Below are 21,795 nucleotides of genomic sequence, written 5' to 3'. Positions count from 1 at the left end.
TGGAGAGATAAGGAAGACTACGGGAGCCAGCATGGGAACACAAGAGACCAGCAGACACCTCTGGACGGCGGAGGAGGCCAGGAGTCCAAAAGAAAGAGCCAAGAGGAGAGGAAGTCGCAGCTCAAACGAAGCTCTTTTCACGACCTTCCACCAGCCAAACAAGCCCGCGAGGCGAAACACGTGCACTCGAGCAGCTCTAGGAAGGAGCCCCACCCCCTGACGACACCCTTCGAGGTATTTCAAGTAACAAAATATCCTTTCCAGATGGGGGGGGCGGGGTTGGGGGAAACGTAGAGTCCTCTCCCCTCCCAGTCAGCTACGTTGCCCTCTTTCGGAATCACAAAAACTTCCGGTCAGGGGAGGCGGGCCAAGCGAGACCTTCCACCTTTCTCATTGGCCAGGCGGGAATCTTCTCCCCCTTTCCGGCCAGAGAGCCCGTTGGGAGGCGTGCCGTGGCGTGCCGACGTGTTTCCGGTGGGATGCGTAGCAGTGGGAGGCGGAGCAAAGAGTCTGGCTTGGACAGATCCGGACTGGGCTAAGAGTCTTCCCTTGGATTTTCCCCTTCTCCGAGGAGCTACGGGGAAGAGGCCTTTAGGGCCCAGCCCACGGCCGCATCCGCTTCTCCTCCAGCAGGAGCCCGGAGTGCGAGGAGGCAAGGTCAGGCCAGTCCGAGCCCAGGGACCGACGGGTCCAAACCGCTCCCAGGACGGTGCGTACCGCGCCTGCGCGCGCGAGGTGTCTGGGAGGTGGGGCTGGAGGAGTCGGGGTTTGGAGGGGTGGGCGGGCAGGTGGGGAAGATCAGAATTGAGGAGTGGTGTTGGCTGGGTGAGAGGTGAAAGGGGCTGGGGGAGGAGGAGGGACCTGAAGAGGCAGAAAAGCTGGGGGTGAGTGGGCTGGAGGCACTGGAGAACAGAGTGCTGTTAAGTGGGCAGCGATTCACGTCGCTGGAGAGATGAGGCAAGCCTGGGAGCCGGAAATCACCTCCCTACCTGGGACCTTCCAGCTTTTACTCCCTCACCCACTTTCCACTCACTTTCAGGGTAACTGAGCCTTCTTTCCTTGCTCCCTCACTCCTTCCTACTCCAATGTGGAATCCCACATTTCTTCCGTCCCTACTCATGGTTTTCTGCCTAGCCTTTAAATATGAATGCAAGGAAATCTTCCCAAACCAGAGGCTGAGGGGAGACTAGTGAGATGGGAGGAAGGGCTTTCTCAGAGGAATCGGCTAACAGCCAGAAACCGACAGCTTATTTTGCCTATCAGTGCTCAGGTAGCCCCAAAAGAAGTTATTTAATTAGGCCAACAAAATGGAAGATCAAGAAAGATAGAAGAGTTTTTCCTAGCTCAACTTATAGTGAAGGACGTCTGTAGAACCAAAAGAGGTCTACAAGATGCAAGTTCTGAGAGGAGGTATATGATTAATTTAGTTGTGTTATTTTCTTTGAGTATGCAGCCGAGATTACCTTCCAATTCAAAAGAAGAAGCAACTTAAGACTCTGGTCCCTCTCAACCATTTCCACCTTGATTCCCCAATACTTGGAGGGCAGAATTCTTGAACCAACTAGGTGATAATAAGATAAAGTTTACAGGGAAGTACACATCACCTTAACATACAGGAACTTTAGCATTTAGAGCTGACCAAAATCAAAATGGGCTGCCCTAAGGTTGGCGAGTTCCCTATTAAGATTTATGCTTTAGGTTGAGGTTGGACTAGATGCCCTTTGTAGGCAAGTTGGCCCTTCCAACTTGTCAACTCATATTTCTTATGAATTGTGATAACATACCATCTCACCTAGTTATGTTTCTGTGTGTGTTCTCCTATCTCGTTGAATTTCACAACAACCCATACATTGGGAACGGGAAGGTGTTATTATCTCCATTTGACAAAACAAAGAAATGGAAGTATGAAGACATTAACTGACCCAATTGAGGTTAGAGAGCCATGGCAGAATCAGTACAACAACTCTGGCCTCCTGTCTTTCAGTTCTGTACTTTTTTTTTTTTGAAAATTGTGAAATACTATGTCATCCCGGCCTGACCAAGGGGACTTAGAAATTGTAGGATTTGTGATACCTAGGGAAATATTGTCTGGGGAGAAGGGAAGGGCAAAATGAGGCTGGTTTAGTGACATAGTCTTTAGAAACACTATAGGCATGGTGAGTGTCTGCTGAATCACTGATTTTAGGTTTCTAATTAGTCCTGGGCTGTGAATTGAACAGATCAGTCTCTAAAACTCATAGGATGTTTGTGAAATGAAAGGAAATCTCTGAATGAAAGAAGCAAGACATTGGATCTTCTTTGGTACTGAAAGAGGAGAATGGGCCATGCTTTATCATTTTTCATACCAAAGAACCTGCGAGGTGACAGACTATGAATGGCACTGCCCTCACCCTTTTATCAGAGAGTCAATCTCTGGTTTAAATAGTGCTACTACACTTATGTCATTATTGCAGACCAGTGTCAAACTAATTGACATTTAGTCTAGGCTCAGAAGATGAAACATATACGTCATTATACATAATAGCAATGATGACTCTGCTACTTCCCCTTAAGATTATTTAACATGAAAAGTAGGTGTTTGGCATATAGATAAATATACTTAGGGTACAAAAAGTTGTGATGGGGCCTTATCCCTTTTCTCCTTAATGCTTTTACCTGTATCTCTTGCCTGAGTCTGATGCAAATTAGGCCTCTTTGCTTGAATCATTTAGTCTTCCCTAGTGTTGTAGGACTACTTCCTCCTGAATTACCTCAGCCTTTCTTATCGTAAAGCCTGTTCACTTTCTGAGTAACTGGGAAGTGGGGAATATCTGAACCAAGCATTCCCCAACTCTCATCTCGTTTTTGCACACCTAGAATGCTCCCCCTCCTTAACTTTGCCTTCTGACTTCCTTCAAGACACAGCTCAAATATCACCTTTTGCCCTTCCCCCCCCAACCCTTTCCCCCTTACTAGCATATTCCCTCTGAGGTTATGTTCCATTTGCCCTATATTCATGTTTTACATACAGGTTACATGGATTTTGTCTCCTCCATTAGAGTGTGAGTTCTTTGGGGACAGAAAGTTTTTTTGTGTGTTTCCTGTCCCTTTAGGGCTTTAGCACAGTGATACATAGGAAGCACATAATAAATGCTTATTGACTGACATCTGAGCAAATTCATAGCCTGTAAGTAAAGTCTTGTAACTTCTGTTTAGAAGGAGGATAAGTACTCTCTACATGAGGCAATGGATATAAAAACATTTGGTAAACTCTAAAAAATGATAGAAATGTGAAGGTAGTATGGGATCTGGGCAGGCTTATGACTCTTAGGAATTGAAGTTACATTTCTTCACAGAGTATCTGAAAACACAAATGATTGTCTGTTGCAAAAAGTGTCTCTTTTCTTCCTTTTTTTCCCCCTTTAATTTGTTCCTCCTCCCTATCCTTTTACTGAAACCTGTGTTTGAGCCTCCTCCACAGTGACTGATTATATATCCAAACCCCTTTTCCTGATAGTGGGGAGGCCTTTCACTGGAAACTCATGCTTGACACAACTGCCTCATCCTCCCCATTTGGTTACCACTTCCAAGTCTGTTGTTCTCCCTCCCTTCCCACCCCCCCATTGAGTGGAGTCAAGTTTTCCCTGACTTACCTTTTTTTTCCTTGTTCCTATTAATAGAGCCATCCTGATTATGACATCACAACCATCCCCTTGGTGATGGAGCTCATCATCAGAATGGAAGAATGAGTCTGAGCATAACGTACAAGATGGGTTACTGGGAGCATATCATGCGAGGCACTGAGTGGAGCCGTGAGGGGGCTGGAGCCTTGTGAACAGGGACCCTGCCCCACGCCACCTGCCAGGTAAAGACAGACCATTGGCTCAAGACCATGCTGTAAGTTTCAGCTCCCCTTTAGCAAGCCATGTCCTTTCCTTTCCTCAGAGTTCAGTCTTTCCAGTCCAAAACCCTAATTCCTGATTCATGCCACAGAACTTTGCCTGTTTCTTTGCTCTTTGTTCCCAACGTTTTACACTCTGGAACCTAATTTCATTTTCACTTGTTTTTAGTTGCCTAGGAAATCTTAATGATTTTCATATGTGTCTTCCTGTCTGCCAGTAGGCCTAAGGCTGCATCTTAGATGATAAATCCTTTGGAAAAAGGAATTGACTTAGGTTCCTTTTATCATGCCCTTCTACCCTCCCACCTTCCCAAGCACAGCGCAGAGAGAGTAGGAGAGTTTCTATTCTGAGTGTTCAGAATGTTATTTAAGTGATAAATAATTGGCCTTTTAATGTAGTTGTTCCTTGTTTATGTGTTAGGTATTTCCTAGAAAATTGTGTACAAATTGAACTCATTTCTAAATGGGATTATATTTTAAATATACAAAGGAAGTTTAGCCTCTACAAAGTCCTGCTTTCATATCCCATGGAAGCATGGCCGTGCTACCTGGGACCTTGAAGGCTACTAGTGTTAGCAGAGCATAAGTGAAGTCAGAGTCTACTGTGGTAGCAAGGTTTTGAGTATGTCTTTTTTTGTTTTCGTTTTTGCTAGGCAATGGGGTTAAGTGACTTGCCCAGGGTTACACAGCTAGTAAGTGTTATGTGTCTGAGGCCGGATTTGAACTCAGGTCTTCCTGAATCCAGGGCCAGTGCTCTATCCACTGCACCACCTAGCTGCCCCTCGAGTATGTCTTAACAACCGACTGAGTGTGCTTTCTAAGGAACCATCTTGTTAGGTGTAGTGGGCTTTAGTCCAAAGAGATCAAAGAAAGAAGGAAACGACTGAAATGTACAACAATATTTACAGCAGCTTTTTTTTTTTGTAGTAGCAAAGACCAAAGGGAATGCCAATCTACTAGGGAATGTCTAAACAAATCATATGAATATTACTATACCATAAGAAACAAAATGTACAGTTTCAAAGGAAACTTGAAAGACCTCTATGAATGATGCAGACTGAAGTGAACGGAAATAGGAGAAGAATTTATACAATGACAACAACATTATAAAGAAAAACCACTTTGAAAGACTTTAGAACTCTGTTTACTGCAATGATGAGCCATGATTACAGAGGCCTGAAATTGAAGCTTGTTACTCACCTCCTGATAGAGAGGTGACGGACTCAAAATACAGAATGAGACATACATTTTGGGACACAGCCAATGAGGGAATTTGTTTTGACTACACGTTTTTGTTTTTCTTTCAATTGTTTAGTGGGGTGGAAGGGAGAAAAAAATAAATGCTTGTTAATTAGAAAAAAGTAATAAAATTTTAAAAAAAATATAGTAGGCTTACCTGTAGAAAAGGGATTATTTGTCTATGGCAACCCATGAAACAGAAAATTACAGAATGGCCCGCACTCCTGTTTGGCCACCTTGCTCTCTGTAGTGATGGTGGCAGAAAAAATGGCAAAGGATGTTTCCCTTGGTTGTTGGTAATCTAAATGAGAAGTCTCAGTCCTGTGATCAGCAGGTATACTCAATGCTGAAGGAGAGATTGCATCAATCTTGTCATTTTCCTTATAAATAAAGCCAGAAAAGGAGGTTGCAGTTAGCTAGACAGAGGAATAGCTTACAGACACTTTTTAGAGAGACAAAGAAGGGAATTGGTTTTATTCCAGCAGCAGTGATAAATATAGTTTCATGGGACACCCAATATTTACCCCTCACAATTACCATAAAAATAGTTGCGATTGATGCACCAACATTGGTTTCAGGGGGGAAGTAGAGAAATTTCTTAGGAAAAACTAGAAAATTCTCGTGCATTCAAATCAGCATCATCTGATACACAGTGACTTTGGTGTAAAAGTTGGAATAGGTGATGTTGGTGAGAAACATGTAGGTCAGGAATAAAAGAATGAGAGAGGTCAAAGACTTGTAGAGCTGGGAAGCTTCTGTGTAGGCCTTTGTCATTAATGCCTTATTTGAGAAAAGAACCAATATGCTCCAGATATAGTGGGCACCAAATAACATCACAAAGCATTACATTGGTTGTAACTGAACAGCCCACCAAAGTTTGGGTACCTTGTAAAGCACTTAGCACAGTGCCTGACACATAGTAGGTGCTTAGTAAATGGTTTTTCCCTTCCTTCCTGTTTTTGGAGTCATTTCTGACTTGGTTGTCTCTGTACAGTCAGACTGCCAAGTTATCAGAGCAAAGGTCAAAGTTAGCTTTAGCTAGAAGAAAAAGTGATAAAGATGAAAAGCCATGGAATTTAGTCCTGACCAAATCAAACAAATTATTGGTAATGAAAGATAGTAAAGGAAAAGGGCACGGACGTTGATTATGATTTTATACAGGTTTTTAACTAATGTAAATCCATCACCACAGTGAGATGACCAAATCAACCTGAAAAACACGTCCCAGTGAGCAAACATTTGACTTGTGGAGAGTAATGACATCTCAAGGCAGGTGTTGCCTAAAAGTAGAGAAGGGTAAGATCAGTTTTAAGAAAGTATAGCAAGGGACCTAGTGAAGCAGTCATTCTGAAGTCATTTAAGGGGAACAGCAAACAAAAAGAATAGAAAAGATCTGCAAAGATATCATGAAAAACTCTCTACTATTGGTGTGCTATGTTAACACATGGGTATCATCATGGTCCTGAATGTACTTATAAAAGGAAGTCGAAGAAACCCTAAAATGAACGAAGACAAGGAAAGCAGCTGGATTAGATTCAGTTCAATTCAGTAAACATTTATTAAGCACCGACTGTATGCCAGGCTAAGTGCTGGGATACAGAAAGAGGCAGAAGACCCTCCTTGCCCTCAAGGAGCTTAAGATCTAGTGGATTGTAATAGATGAGTGTACACAGAGTAGATCTGTTTTAGAGGAAGGCATTGAGGGATCATTTACAAAGTATCTGAAAGGTAAGAAACCAAAGTTGTGGGGGAAAATTCAGACATTTATTAATCCTGAAAAAAGACAAGCTGACCTATCTATCTACTTTTCTGTATATACAAAATTTTCATGAGAGTTCTTTCCATACACTGTACAAGTAGAGAACAGATGGGCTTTTCACATGATGCCACAGTGGCCTTTAACTTTACCACCACACGATTTACTGAAAGCTGTTGAGGATACAAAGCCCCACTGTGCTTATCATTTGGTTACAAAATAGTACTTAATTTGTAGAGCAAAAACCACTTTAAAGGCTCTCACTCATACATCAAAATCATTTAAGGTTTCTTAATAGATTTAACAATAGAACCTTTTCGACTTGCCTCTGATCCAAGCATCAGGTGAGGAGTATATATGAGAAGATGTATGCTTGCCAACGGTATTTGACACTTCACGTGGAGAAAATCTGTCACAGAGACCAGTGTGAATTGGATAATGAGATGTTTGTTTCTATTTGCAGATAAATGATACTGGTGCATCAAGCCCCAAAACATTTCTGAGCTTCATAGGAGAGATCCATAATCACTTGGAATGATTTGGCTTGATCATAGTATCAAGTGGCTGACAAATGTCTCTTGCCCAGATTGCCTTGGAGTTGGGTGGACTTTTCCACCATTTGTATATCTGAGGAGAAAGAAACCCAGTACAAATGGACCCAAATTGAGTTGGATTCAGAATTAAATGGGAAGAAGAGTGGGCTGGATTGACTTCAAGAAAATTCAAAGTTTATGTAACCCCAAACTTCTCTCAGAAACAAAAGCCAATCTTTTTTAATACCAGTTCTTAACTTATGTATCTGTAAGACATAGAATATAAGTATCCAAAGAATTAAAAATGAGTGTTACATAGAGGGTAAAAGGCATATGGTAGGTGTGATCTGGCTGCATCAGAGAACAGATAAGTACCTTGGAAAAACAGGAGTAAAAGATGTCAGCAGATGGTAAGATCAAAAGAGAAGATGAGCTAGTCATATGGTGAGTGAAAATAGGTGGATGACTATGGCAAATTTGTGGAAAGACATGAACAAGAGTCATGTAACTAGGCTGGTATCCTTAGAGGAGATCTTCAAATCAATGTGATCACAGATCCTTGTGGGTTAAGAGAATTTTAATATTTTAAAAACTCTTTGAGGTAAATCCTTTTGTAAAGAAGATCTTCACAGGCATGAGCAGGATTTCACCCAAACTACTGAAACTACAAGTTCCCAGGAGATTCTTGGGTTGACAAGGGGAAGGTGTGTGTCAGGGAAAAGAACTGGATGTCAAGCCTTAGTAGATTTTGTCTGAATTGGAGAAGTGAATTGAATTCTGAGTTGAGATATTGAAACACTTTGGAGGTTTTTTTTTTTCACTCTTCTCATTTAGACAGACATTGTGAGACATTACAGCATCCAGACGAGGTCAATCTGAAACATCAGATGAAGGCAGATCACATTTGAGATGGGGAGTTGAGTTAGGTGATATCTCAATTCTTTCCTGGTTTTAGATTCAGTGTCAGTCCAGAAGATTCTTCTTAATCACTTTTTTTTCTGCAAAAAGACCACTCATATTTTTAATAGACTCTTAATGAAGTTTTTACATTTTTAAAAGTTATACACTAGCAATTTATTTTGACATTTAACTAGATTTTGCAGCTACGTTAGAAAAAAGTTAGGATTTGGTTATTTTCTTTATCAAAGCTATTTCAAACATTGTGAAAGCAGGAGGTAAACTGTCTCAAATTCAATAGATTAAACATAGATAGTGGAATATTTTTGTTATGATTTGGAAGAAGCTGTCAGTTAAAATTGTTAACACAACCTTAGTATATCTTAATAGAAGCTTAGTGTCCAAAGCACAGGAAGTCCTATCCCTTGTACACTACACTGGTCAGACCACATGTCTGTCCTTTCTTGGACACTAAATTTTACCAGCAACATTGACAAAGATGAAGTATATGGAAATCAGGTTGTATAACACATTTAGATGCTTTGTAATGGTTGAATGAACTGGATATGTTTAACTTGGAGATACTGTATCTTTAAAAATCTTTACGTAGGTGCTCCAACAATGATGGTTTCATTGTTATTCTGTGAGAAGACTTTAACTGTCTTTCCTCAGACTCATCTATGATTGCTGAAGATGAGAGGACAAAGAAAAACAAGTGAACTATTTTAGCCAGGTCATTAAGAGGAAAGCTTGAGTGTGGAGCTAATTCAGTTTTCAGCTTTTCTTTTTTCTTAAGTTTAAAGTCTGGGAAAAAAGTTTCTGTTTTTAAAAATTTCCAAATGATTTTTTAATTTAAGAATTAATTGAAGAGAAGAAAATGTTTTTCTCTTACATATTTGTACTTTTAATCTCTGAATTCACATACTAAAGTGCCTTCTACTGGTTTACTTGATGTCACTTTAAAAATTAAGCATTCAAAAATTTATTTTAATTTTTAAAAATTTAAGCTTTCACTTTAAAAGCATATTTCCAATTAAGAAATTGAAGTAGCCTGAAAAAATTTCAAAACTAAAACTTTAAAAAATATATAGATTTATTCAGATTTGAAATCATGGATTTTACCCTACTTTGACTCCTTGGGAGGAACTGTAATACCAATTTCTTGCTCTTGTTTGGCACAAACAAAAGAGTATGAGTTACTTTCTCCCACTACTATGCCTTCTCAACAAATTAGGGATACAGAAAATCTTTTACAAGAGGCTTTGGGTTGGAGTTTTATTTTTGGTTCTTTTAAGATCACCTCCTATACATCCATAATCAATATTGGTAGATTGAAGGATTGATCTCTTTGGTATCCAGCCCACTTCATTCTCTGCTTAGCTAGCTTTTCTGGATCTTAGAGTAGTAAAAGGTAACAGAAAGTAACTTCCCATAGTAAGTTGGGAAAGAATTTGGGTGCCAGGTGCCACTTTGCCCCAAGACTCCCTCCTCTTTCTGATCTATTCCTGTGTTTGATTAGACAAGGTGCTGGTGTCAGATCAGCAGGTATTTATTAAGTGCCTTCTGTGTGACTGGAACCCTACTACTTTGTCCTGTCCCTAAGGATACAAAGAAAAGCAAAAACAAAACAGTCTCTGCCCTCAGGGAGCTCCCAGTCTAAAGGGGAGACTGCATGCAAGCAACTGTATTCAAATGAGACATAGGCTGGATAAACTGGGGAATGTGTGTGGGGGGGGAAGAGCATTAAAGGGGATTGGGAAAAGCTTTTTGCAGAAGGTGGGATTTCAACTGAAAATTGAAGGAAGCTAGGAAGCAGAGGTGAGAAAGAATTCCAGGCATGAGAAACAGCCAGCGAAAATATCTGGAAATGGAATGTCTTTTATGAGGAGGCCAGCATCACTGGTTTGTGGCCTGCAGGGAGGGGAGTAAGGTGTTAGAAGAGGAGGTCACATCACGAAGGGCTTTAGAAGCCAAGGATCGTGAAGTTGATTGAATGAGAGGGGACAAGGTCAGACCGAGTTCTAGAAAAATCAATTTGACAGCTGCATCGAGCATGGACAGTGTCTGCAAACCAAACTGAGTTGAACCCCAGGCTTCAGTCACAGCTTTCAGGGTCTTATGCAGCTCCTTCCTCTTCCCTTCCTCCCCTTCTCCCCCCCAATTAGGACCTAGGGGAAATTTCTGGCCAGACTCATCATGTGCTGATCAGTCTGTGTCCCCAAAGGGTACCTCTGGTTGACAGCAATCTTCAGTGTCCAGTCAGCCCTGTCTGCTGGATCACCACCCATTACCCCCGTTTTCTTGTGGCTTAGGCCACCTACTTACCTCATACCTGAAGACCCATTTCCAGGTATCTGTACTGGTAGTTATGTGCCCCCTGGGCGTTATTAGCCAAAGTGCCTGGAGATAATCCCCCAGGCTCCACACAGGGGCTGTTTGGATGGCCGTTTCTAAGCCAGATGTTCAGGTGATGACTTTCTAATACATTTTTCTTATTCTCTTACCTAAGACCGAAATTGTCAGATTTGAACTTGAGTTGTGAGTGGTTTTTGTCTTTCATTATTGTCAGGGTATTCAGGGACTCTTAGGCTGGTAGACCACTCCCTCTTCAGGGCTTAATTAAAGCCAGGCCCTTATTAAACTTCACTTCAGGCATTTCTGGTGTACTGTGCAGTGTGTTCAGTTTTGTACATGTATGCTGGATTTTCTTCCCGACTACAGATTAAAACTCCATCTGAGGTGGACACTATTTTTTCCCTCTGTATCCTTGCCCAACACCTACTTGTAGGTCAGCTTTGAGTATGCTGGGAATTTCGTCAGTGATACTGATGGACCTTTTTCAGTAGGTACAAACCCTGAGGGAAGAGGATGAAACCTTAGGGTGGAGTGAACCTCCCCACATCTCCCAGCTCTTACATTTCCCTACTTTTGGCTACAAACTCCCAGAAGTTTTATCGCAGCAACTCTGTGTTCTTTGGAAAATGAGGGGACAGGGACAGCTAGGTGGTGCAGTGGATAGAGCACTGGCCCTAGGTTCAGGAGGACCTGAGTTCAAATGTGGCCTCAGACACATAACCTACTAGCTGTGTGACCCTGGGCAAGTCACTTAACCCCATTGCCTAGCTGAAAAAAAAAAAAGGGAAAATGAGGGGACCAGGGAGTTCCTACTTCCTTTCTTCCTTCACCTTCAGCATATGTGGAGGAGAATTAAAGCAGGTGGTGGGCAAAGCAGTCACTGCCAGAAGACAGGAGCGATACCATGCTGGGAGAGAAGGCAGAGGCTGAGCTGAACTGGTTGATCTTTCTGTGTAAAAGTGGTTGAGTTTATATAACCACAGTTTAAAAAGTGGTTGAGGAGGAATCTGTCTCCCTCACTTGACAAATCAGAATTAGTCATATCTAACAGAGGTAAGAAGTTAAATTACCAACCAAATATATATGCTCTGCTCCAGCCCCTGGTTTGGAGAGAGATGGTCTGGCCCATTTGTAGACTACCTGTAATGTTGCTTCTCTTCTCTTCCCTGCAGGGCTTAGTCTCTGTGATGAGACATGGGGTATGATGTAGCCCGTTTCCAGGGGGATGTTGATGAAGACCTTATTTGTCCTATCTGCAGTGGAGTTCTGGAGGAGCCAGTACAGGTGAATTGGCAGAGTGGAAGAGTAATGGGTATTGTGTTTGTGTCTCTCGCACAGTGCTTGTTGAATTGGGATAATGAGAGGTAGTTCCTGTTTTTCCAGGCTTCAGTGTATCCTGAACCATTCTACATTGAGAAACAATAGTGTTCATGGAATGCTGAGGCCCAGAGAATGGAACCCCCATGAGTATCAGGAAAGCCAACATTGAAACAAAAGTGTCCCAATTTATGGTTTCATGTCCTCCAATACAGAATGGGTAACAGAGAAGTAGACCTCAGCCACCCCCCACCCCCCCAAGGCCTGCCTGAGTAGGTGGAATGCCCCAGGGGGGGTCCCTCTATTTGTTTTTTAAGTCAGGGCTCTGTTTCCCTCAAATATCATGTATTAATTGAGGAAGGGAGAAGATCCAAGTAGAATGGATAGAGACCTGGCCTTAGAACCGGGAAAACCTTGATTCAAGTCTCACTTCTGAGATACTGGTTGTATGACCATGGGCAGATCACTTAACCTCTCAGTGTTTTATTTAACTCTCTAAAAGTGTCACAGAGAAGGTGCAGATGGAGTTTTCTCTTTTGGGGGTTCCCTCTGTCAAAATTTAATAATGGATCCAGTCTCTCTCCCTATCAGATTTTTCTGGGAAGTTCAAATATTAGCTGGTGAATGGAAGAAATAAAATACTATGACATATATGTTAGCAAAGAAGCTCTAATTAAACATTAAAGTTGGAGTTAATGAAATAACAAAAAAAAATTCTCCATGGATGGAATAAAGTTGGGTCTGCAATCCTCAAATAATAAAGCTGCGAACCTAAATAGATGGCTGGAACGATGTGTTTCCACAGTTACCTACAGACATTTACTTGAGTGTCAGTCATAACACCACGCTTAGATTTCCTGACAGGTTTCCTTTAGCTCCTCTCTCTGTGCTGGTATGGCCAGGATCTTCCAGCTAGGCCCTCTTCTTGTCTGTCCATGGCTTCATCTCTGGCCCCTGTAATAGGAACTCTGATTTTATAGATCTTGACAGGTGAGAATCCTTTTGGTGCTCTGCCCTATGCCTTGCTGGCTGCTGCCTGCCCCTGGTGATTATTTACCTCCCCTGTCATCAGCATGTGTGATTGGGAGAGTTAACAAGATTCACAGAGCCTCCTAATTGGTCAGTCCTTGGTCTAGAAGTCATCCTGCCTGTCTTCCTTCCTGAGACCTATCTATGGAGCCAGCTTCTGCATGTAGTGAGGCTATGTGGAGACAGATAAAGAAGCCACTCCCTGCCACTAAATCACTCCTCCTTTTTCTACAAATCAGTCACTTGTGTCTGACAGATGTGAGAAGTTAAAGTACCAGCCAGAAAGCATGAGTAAGATGAATTCCTAATGATCTTAACCACAAGATGCCCTGTTCTAGAATCCTTGGTGCTCTCACTTAGTAAATGCCAATTGAAGGTATGGTCTTGTGACACCTGGGGTTAGGGCAAGTAAATCCCCGTTTCTGAAACTAGTAGCTCCCCAGTCAGACCTATAGAATCTCAAGTTGGAAGACTACTTTAGAGAGATCTGTAGTCCCCATAATTTTATCACAAAGGATTCTTTGGATCTCCTGCCCCTGTGGCTTCAGCTCTTGGATTACCTGTTCTCCCTGTCCCTTCAGACACCCAGAGGTGGAAAGGTGCAGTGTCCGAACAAATTCAATTTCAGTGTAACTGACTACTGACCTCCCTGGCTTCCCTTAAGTCTCAGCTACAATCCTATCTTTGGGAAAGGAAGCCTTCCCCAACCCCTCTCAATTCTAGTGCCTTCCCTCTATTAGTTATCTTCTCTTTATCTCTTTGTTTGCAAATTGTCTTCCCCATTAGACTGCAGATTCCTTGAGGGCAAGGACTTTGTTTTTGGCCTCTTTTTTTGTATCCCCAGGCATAATGCCTGGTACTAGTAGGCAATGTTTTTGATTGATTAAAATGGCATGAATCATTTCACCCCTCACCTCCAGACAAGAGTTTGCTCTGCAGAGCAAACCATGTAAATGTTCCTCTCGTTCTAGGAGAGAGGATCAAGTGTGTCTCATGTATGAGAAACTTGTGTCTGCAGCCTTTTTGTAACCAAGGCACTCCCTGGTATCCAGCAGGGCCTGGTTGTTAGGTGGTGACCTCACAAAGGCCCATGGGTTTTTCCTATTAAAATTACTAGCCCCTAAGGACTTTGAAAGGCTCTCTGGGCAGCAAGAAGGGAGAGGGCGAGAACAAGAGGAATCTTTATCTTTTCTGAAGTGGAAAATATAAAGTCAAGGAAGAGGCTAGTCTTAAGCCCCGGTGGCCTCTTTGTTGAGGCTAACACAAAGTGTTGGACATCCGCAGAGGAGTCTCAAGTAGAAAGGTAGCAGAGTGACCTGGACAGTGGGGATAGGCGAGTTCCAAGCCAGGGACTGTGTTTCAGGTAACACCTACGAAGTCCTTGACATTCCTAAGGAAAAAAGCCTCGGTCTGGCTAGAAGGAGACTCACCTAACCTCAGCAAGGCTGATCAATTTCTTTAATACACCTTGCTTTTGCCTGGAATGACCCCTCCTTCTTCCATCCAAATCCTCTCCATTCCAGAAACTTCTACTCACAAAATTCCCTCCACTCACCAACCATTCTAGCCTCTTATATCAGTTATTTTCTTTATAATTCATTTGTTAATCATATACTGCCTTGTGACATTTTTTCCCTCATGTTGAAAATTACTTAAGTCATTATTATTTAACTTCTGTTTATGTTCCATCTCCCCAACTAGATTATAAACTTCTTCAGGGAATAGATTGCAGCTCTTTGTAACTTGCAGAGTGCAAGGTGTGTTGTAGATGCTCAATATGTATTTGTTGATTTGACCTGTTTCAACCCCAGAGGGCACTTAGTCTCGGTTGGCTAGATCATAAAAATCTGTACTTGGCGGGGAGAAGGAGGGAGCCTTTGTGATTCCTGGGAACTTTTGAATAGCATTACCTAGGAGAGTTCTGACTGGCTTGGTCTGTGGAAATGGCGCCAACACTGATCCCAGGCCCTGCTGACTCTCCTGGGTAACTCTCTCCCTGCCAGGCCCCTCACTGTGAGCACGCCTTCTGCAATGCCTGCATCACCCAGTGGTTCTCTCAGCAGCAGACGTGCCCGGTAGACCGAAGTGTAGTGACAGTTGCCCACCTGCGCCCCGTCCCCCGGATCATGCGGAACATGCTGTCAAAACTACAGATTGCCTGTGACAACGCTGTGTTTGGCTGCAGTGCCGTTGTGCGGCTGGACAACCTCATGTCTCATCTCAGTGACTGCGAGCACAACCCCAAGCGGCCTGTCACCTGCGAGCAGGGCTGTGGGTGAGGATTTCCACCTGACCCTTGCCTCCAGTCAACAGAGTTAGAGGTTCTTCCATCTCCCTGTTACTATTCCCAGAATCCAGACAAATGAGGGTTAGCCTGCCTCTGTAGCCAGAGAATGCCAAAATACAGTTGTCTCTTGGCCTACAAGATTTCTAGGCAAAGTGGTGCCGTGTCTTTCTTGGCTCCCTCTGTCCTCCAGGCTTCCCAAATCGAGTGTCCTTCCCAAAGTTTAACGTTCATAGAGAATTTTTGACCCTTTCCCTCTTGCTCTTCCTGTAACTGATATGGTGAAAGGCAAGTTCTCTAACTCTATTGAATAATCTTTTAGAGCCATGAAAATTGATTGCACTTCTCCCTCTTCTTCCCCATCCTCATCAGGGGTCTTCTTATCTCGCTTAAGTTTCACCCTTCTCATCCTCATCCTCTTGATTCTCTGTTCGTCCCAGCTCATGTGGGTCAGTGTGGGTTGGGAATGTCAGGGAGCAGAGTTTGGTTATGTGTGTAGCAGTGGTTGGAGGGCTTCTGAGAAAGAGTAACTGTATAGCTGGGGTCTACATACGGGAAGAGAGAACAGCACTATCTGGGTACGGTTTTTAGAAAAAGGGACAGCAGAAGGGAACATACGAGAGTAAAAGCTGTAGGAAGTGTGAAGGCTTTGACTGGGAGAAGGCTCTAGCCTGCGCAGCACATTTCTGCAGTGGAATGGGACTCCTTACTCACAGTCTCCTTGTGGGGCTGGGCATTGGAAGCCTAGTCTTGGCCACTGAGCCCCCTGTCATACTCTCTTCCTGCCCTGGGATTGCAGCCTGGAGATGCCCAAAGATGAGCTGCCCAACCACAACTGCGTTAAGCATCTCCGCTCAGTGGTACAGCAGCAACAGACTCGTATTGCGGAGCTAGAGAAGACGTCAGCTGAGCATAAGCACCAGCTTGCAGAGCAGGTATGTCTAAGGGGCTTGGGGAATGGGGTTGTTTAAAACAACAACAGTCCTGTCATTGAGTAAGGTGCATATGTATGAGAAGACCAATCACTTTGTCATACGGATGAGTAGGATGGAATGTGAAGGATAGAGTCCCTGCGATTTCCCCCTTCCCCTCAATTATTGCTGAGAGTCCTTACCTTGAACAGTACCACCCCTCCTCATATGGTTTATCTCCCTCAAAATCCCCCTAAGCTGAACTGCCCTTTATCTTTTTGCCTGCTGCTTCCTCTAACTTGTCCTGGCTCTCCTTTCTTCCAACAGAAGCGGGACATTCAGCTGCTGAAGGCGTACATGCGTGCTATCCGTAGCGTCAATCCCAATCTGCAGAACCTGGAGGAGACCATTGAATACAATGAAATCCTGGAGTAAGTGGAATCCCCAACTTCAGGGCAATCCTTAGACAGAGGAAACCCTGTTTCTCGGGCTTTGGGAGGGAAAGAAGACTTCTTGGCAGGGGTGATCTAAGGCAAGAATAGAGAGAAAAGATGGGTTTTCGGTTTCAACACAGAATTCCCCTGATATAGATTTGGGTTAGGTTGTTCTACCAAAGGTGGTGGCTTAGATTACATTGACCATCCAGAATTCTGTTTTGGACTCTATACACGGGTAGAAACTGCTGTTTTTGCTCCTCTGAAGCTCATAGTTTAAGGGAAGACAGTATATACGACCAGGAGTTACAACTTCTTAATATTTAAAATGCACCCTAAGCACAAATGAGAGTGAACATTTTTACTAAGGCTCTTCTACGTCTGAAAGTTTAATATGTGGAAAAAAGTGTTAAGGGACAGGAAATGAGGTGGAGCAAAGCAAGGAAAGAACTACTGAGCCAGGTTTAGAAAGAAGGGATAAACACACAAGCTAAGACTTGCACATAGTGTAATAATATCTCACATTTATGTTGCCATTTTAAAGTTTGCAAAGAGTGTTTTCCACATCTCATTTGTTTCTCACAATGACACCAGTGGAGATGCTCTTGTCCCCATTTTATAGATGAGAAACTTAGGCTCAGAGAAGTTATGGGCTATGTCCAGTGTTTGTAATGTTGCATAGAGTCCAGGGCAGCCTGGATTGGGGGAAGGGGAGCTAGAATGATTTCCTAAATTGCCCTCCACACAGGTGGGTCAACTCCCTGCAGCCAGCACGGGTGACACGCTGGGGTGGCATGATCTCCACGCCGGATGCCGTGCTGCAAGCAGTCATCAAGCGCTCTCTGGTGGAGAGCGGCTGCCCAGCCTCCATAGTCAATGAGCTCATTGAAAATGCCCACGAGCGAAGCTGGCCCCAGGGCCTGGCTACCCTAGAGACACGTCAGATGAACCGGCGCTACTATGAGAACTACGTGGCCAAACGCATCCCTGGCAAGCAGGCAGTGGTGGTGATGGCCTGTGAGAACCAACACATGGGGGATGACATGGTGCAGGAACCAGGGCTTGTCATGATATTTGCGCACGGTGTGGAGGAAATCTAGGAAAACACAGCAAGACTATAAAGTGAGAAGGAAACCTGAACCCCCACCACTCCACTGGGCATGTCCCTCTCACCCCCAGTTGCCTATATTCAAGCCCCAGCTTCCCACTCTATACTGGCACTAAAGTGCCCCAGGGCATTAGTTTCTTCCTCCCTCATACCTCTAGCCCCGTGTGCCCAAGAGGGAGGTCCAGATGTGGATGCTATTACTCTTACCTCCTTCTCCCCCAAATTTCTGTACATTTTCAGTCTGATTGGAAGGGTCCCCACCTCTACTTGCCCTAGGTCCAGATGTTTGCACAAGGCACAAAAACGTCCATTGCTCCTAGAGGAGAGGGTGAGGTATAGCACCACCTCAGACCAAGGGGTTGGAGCAGGTAGGCATTCTGGTCCTCAGCAGGATTGATGGGGAAATGTGAAGGGGTGAGGCAAGGTCAGAAGAAAAGACATAGGAGTGGTGAGTGATGCCAAATGGAAACTGATCAGCTCTGGTGACTGGGGATTGGGTGGGGATGGTGCTCATGACCTCTGTGCCAAGTGGGAATCTTTCTCTCCACCCTTGGGGAGGGCGAAGGGCAGATTTTAGCTGAATGGGTTGGGGAGTGGGTACTGAAATGTGTCAGCAGGGCTTCTCTTCCGTCCTCCCCTTTTCATAAATAGAATGATGGATTCTGGGAGTTTGGGGGTGGGGGGGTGGGTTGGTGCAGCCAGGAAAGAGCCCTTCCCTGCCTGGCTTTTGCCAAAATAGGGTGAGCTGATGTCCTTTATGGTTAGGGCAACAATGGTAGTTTCCAGAGTCCCCCTCCCCCTCCCTTGTGATTGTGGTTCAGTATTTTTTGTAATAATTTGCTTTTAGGTTTTGTTCTGTTTGTATATCTCTCCATTTGGTGAGTTTTGTTAAAAAAAAAAAAGAGTGAGTCACCTCTGGCCTTTCTCATTTCCCACTCAACCAAGTTTTGGGTGTTTAATTTATTTACATTATTTTTTTCTTTCTTTTTTTCTGGGCCCCCCCCCCAAAAGACCAAAAAGGCTTCCCTTTTCTCCTCCTCATCCACACTTCCTTCCCAAACCCATGAGAATTAAAAACATCATTCCTTTGCTGTTCCTCTTGTGGGGGGATCATCCTGGATGTGAGGGTTGGGGTGGGCCCTGTTCTTCCCCTTCTTTACCTCTGATTTTTTGCTTGAGCATAGGTGAACACAATGACCTTTGGCTGGTTAAGAGAGCTATCTATGTGTCTACTCTCCAGCCCTGATTTCCCAGATTAGTCTTCTGTTTAACCCCCATTAAAGTCTATTGAAAGACCAACATGTCTCAGCCATTTGGAAAGCTGGAGCCTCTGGCCTTCTCACCCTGAGACTCCTTGGAGTTTGTAGCATTAGTTTTTGAAGACGAGCTTCTCTTTTCCCTTGAGTTGTGAGGCTGGGTTTGGGCAAGCTACTATAGCCACTTTGTCATTGGTTAGGTTCAAGTTGGTCACCCAGGGCAGCTCTCGGACTCTGAACTGGCTGCTGGTTGCTTGGAAGCTGGTGGGTGGACAATTGTTTTCCTTCTCAAGGCACAGCTTGAGGTCAGTCCTTTCATATCCATTTAGTTTCTCTTGTCTTTGGTATTTTCTATGTAGGCCTGCTTGCAGTTGGTGGGTGGCCCCCCTTCTAGGGGTGTCTCTAGAACTGGACAGGACAGGCATGTGTTCTAGCTCCCATCAGAAGCTCAGAAATTAGAAGAAGCTTTTCTACCAGGCGTAATTACTGTAGCTAGTAAGTTTCCTGCTATCTGACCCACAAGACTCATGCCATCTTTCTCTTGAAACCCAAAAATTAATCTGGAATCATGATTCTGGCAGTCTCCATCCCTCACGCTGGTGTCTACAGGTTCTGGCTATATTTGTGTTCATGGTGTTGACTGCATTCCTAATAAATCTTTTACTCTACTCACCAAATTTTTAATTCAGCCTTTTTACCAGGGTTTCTCCTTTGCCCTTTATTTCTCCCCTTTTTAACTCTTTGATGCTACTTTGCTTTATAACCTGTTTTGGTCTCCAGTGTGTAAGTTTCTAAAGGTCACGCTTTTTTTTTTCTTTTTGAGGGGATGTGTATGTGCATGTGACGTTTTTGGGTGCTTTTCTTAAATCCCTTTCTCTTTTGCCGCTACTTACATGTTTATAACACAGACTGGTATCTTTACCTTCATACAATCCCCTTGTTTTTAGCTGTGAATCATATATCCAAGGCCTCGAATCCTAACTTGACCCTCCCTGTCTCTAATTGATACCTACAATGCGAACTTCCCCCCCTTCTGTCACCTTTGCTTTGGCTACCTACTTTCTATACTAAAGAAGGGAACTGTGACCCCCTTTCACTTGCCTTGATCATTCTTATAGAATGAAGAGGCAACCTGAGGATACAATAAATAGCAGCTGTCTCCAAGAAGAGTGTGACGTACTCAATAGAGTTGGCCTTGCAGCCACAAAGACCTGCCCTGTGAACGATTGCTGGCTGTGTTACCTGGGCTAGTTACCTAACATCTCAGTATTCTAACCAGCTAACGGTTAGATTTGCCGAGAAGGTTCTGACCTGCATTAGTAAGAGTTTCCTTATGCAAGGCTTCCTGCTACTAATGAAATCCCAAGTCCTATCCCTCTCTGAAGAACATTACAATCTCTTTGGTGTTACACTGCATGAGTATGAGATGACCAGAATGTAGTGACCGAGCTATTCCCTTAAATGTGGTGATGGGTCAGGAGCAGGGACGTGGAGTGACCTTGCTTCTTGTGAGGGTGCTGTTGCTCAAAACATTTTCAGAATTGTCTCCAAAACCTGTGGCAAAGTCTTTGGAATACTGTTCAGTAGTACTTTGATTCTGGACTTCTCCCTCCCTCCCTCCCCTCCCCCCCAAAATTTGAAGCCAAAACTGGCAAATTGGTGGTTAATTTGGCCTTTTTTTCTCTTCTTTTTTTTTAAGAGAGACTTGAATTTGTTGGCCAAGGACCAATGTAGCTCAGTTTGGAGAGGCTTATCAAAAGTAAGTTGGCGACTAGGTGACAAAAATTTTTGGCCATGGGGACACAAAGCAATTAGGGAACTGGGAGGCGCTATACAAATGTGATTGTGAAACATTGCATTTGTAAGTGTGAAAAGGCTTGTCAGAGGATTGGAGTTCAGTGGTTAGTTTTGATACTTTCTAGCTGTGTGACCCCTTGGAAAAGTCACTTAACGTCTCTGGGCTTCATTTTCCTAATCTGCAAATCAAAAATGATACTTGCACTGCCTACCTCACAGGGTTGTTGTGAGGAACGTGCTTTGTAAGCCTAAAAATGTTTTATGGTTTACAATGTAAGTTATTAATAAATGTGAGTTAATTCTAAGAGAAAAAAAAAGATGGTATTTTAAAAGCCTTTAGGGGCTTTAGCTGTATCTCAAAGGCACCCTGTCCTGTATTTAAAGGATCTATATGTAGGAGCAGAGGGGCAAAAACTTATCAGAGAGGACTGCAAAAGTCTTTGCTATTGATCAAGGAACAAATGATGCATATAGCCTTGCTTTGAGGTTCAGATGATGTTTGGGGAAGAAGTGAAATTTAAAGTTGATAGTAGAACTTGGACACTAAACTCAGGTTTGGATTTAAACTAATAGGAAATTGTAACTTTTTGAGCAGAGAAGTTATTTGATGAAAGCGTTTTACAGTCTGGCAGAAATATATGGGACAAACCTAGAAATGGAGAAACTGGAGACAGGAATCAAGTTAGAAGAAGATTATTGTAATTCAGGCATGAAGACATGGAGATATGATGCACTGGGATGAAGACTAAAGCATGTGTTTGAAAGAGCCAAGGTGTTCCCCTCCACACACAGTTTCAAGATAATGTGGGAGTGCGTAAGTCTGTAGGGGAAATACTGAAGATGTTAAAAAGGGGACAAATAATAATGGTCCCTCAGAAGGCAGAGAGGCCAGCTTTAGAGGACAGGGGCCTTCTAGCAAAGATTACAATGTGAAAGGTTCCAACTAAGCTACACTCCCCTGAGAAACACTTCAGGAACAGTAAAGCTTCAGATGAAACA

The 21,795-nt window shown here is 43.4% G+C and overlaps 1 protein-coding gene and 1 long non-coding RNA gene across 4 annotated transcripts in view; one reads left to right on the top strand and one right to left on the bottom strand.

The window, feature by feature from the left end:
* Nucleotides 1–480: 480 nt before the first annotated feature.
* On the top strand, nt 481–20,155 carry RNF41 (ring finger protein 41). Of its 2 annotated transcripts, none has more exons than XM_020990023.2 (7): nt 481–709; nt 3,660–3,844; nt 11,833–11,944; nt 15,010–15,281; nt 16,090–16,225; nt 16,529–16,632; nt 17,384–20,155. In XM_020990023.2, exons 3-7 carry the CDS (start codon nt 11,855–11,857, stop codon nt 17,733–17,735), a joined length of 954 nt encoding a protein of 317 aa, XP_020845682.1. In that variant the 5' UTR covers nt 481–709; nt 3,660–3,844; nt 11,833–11,854; the 3' UTR covers nt 17,736–20,155. The 2 variants fall into 2 exon arrangements, with proteins under 2 accessions (XP_020845682.1, XP_020845683.1); XM_020990024.2 differs by having other exon boundaries at nt 3,660–3,876.
* Nucleotides 17,140–21,795, bottom strand: part of LOC110210926 (uncharacterized) — a 26,065-nt gene continuing 21,409 nt past the window's right edge. For both annotated transcript variants that reach the window (XR_002325222.2, XR_002325220.2), the window contains one exon: nt 17,140–17,731. This is a non-coding gene — a long non-coding RNA (uncharacterized LOC110210926). The remainder of the gene's footprint in view (nt 17,732–21,795) is intronic.

This window comes from Phascolarctos cinereus, unplaced genomic scaffold (genome assembly GCF_003287225.1).
Source record: "Phascolarctos cinereus isolate Bilbo 61053 unplaced genomic scaffold, phaCin_HiC Scaffold_1;HRSCAF=81, whole genome shotgun sequence".
Taxonomy (NCBI): domain Eukaryota; kingdom Metazoa; phylum Chordata; class Mammalia; order Diprotodontia; family Phascolarctidae; genus Phascolarctos; species Phascolarctos cinereus.
Note: the sequence above shows the minus strand (reverse complement) of the source record. Positions and strands in the feature narration are given on the sequence as shown.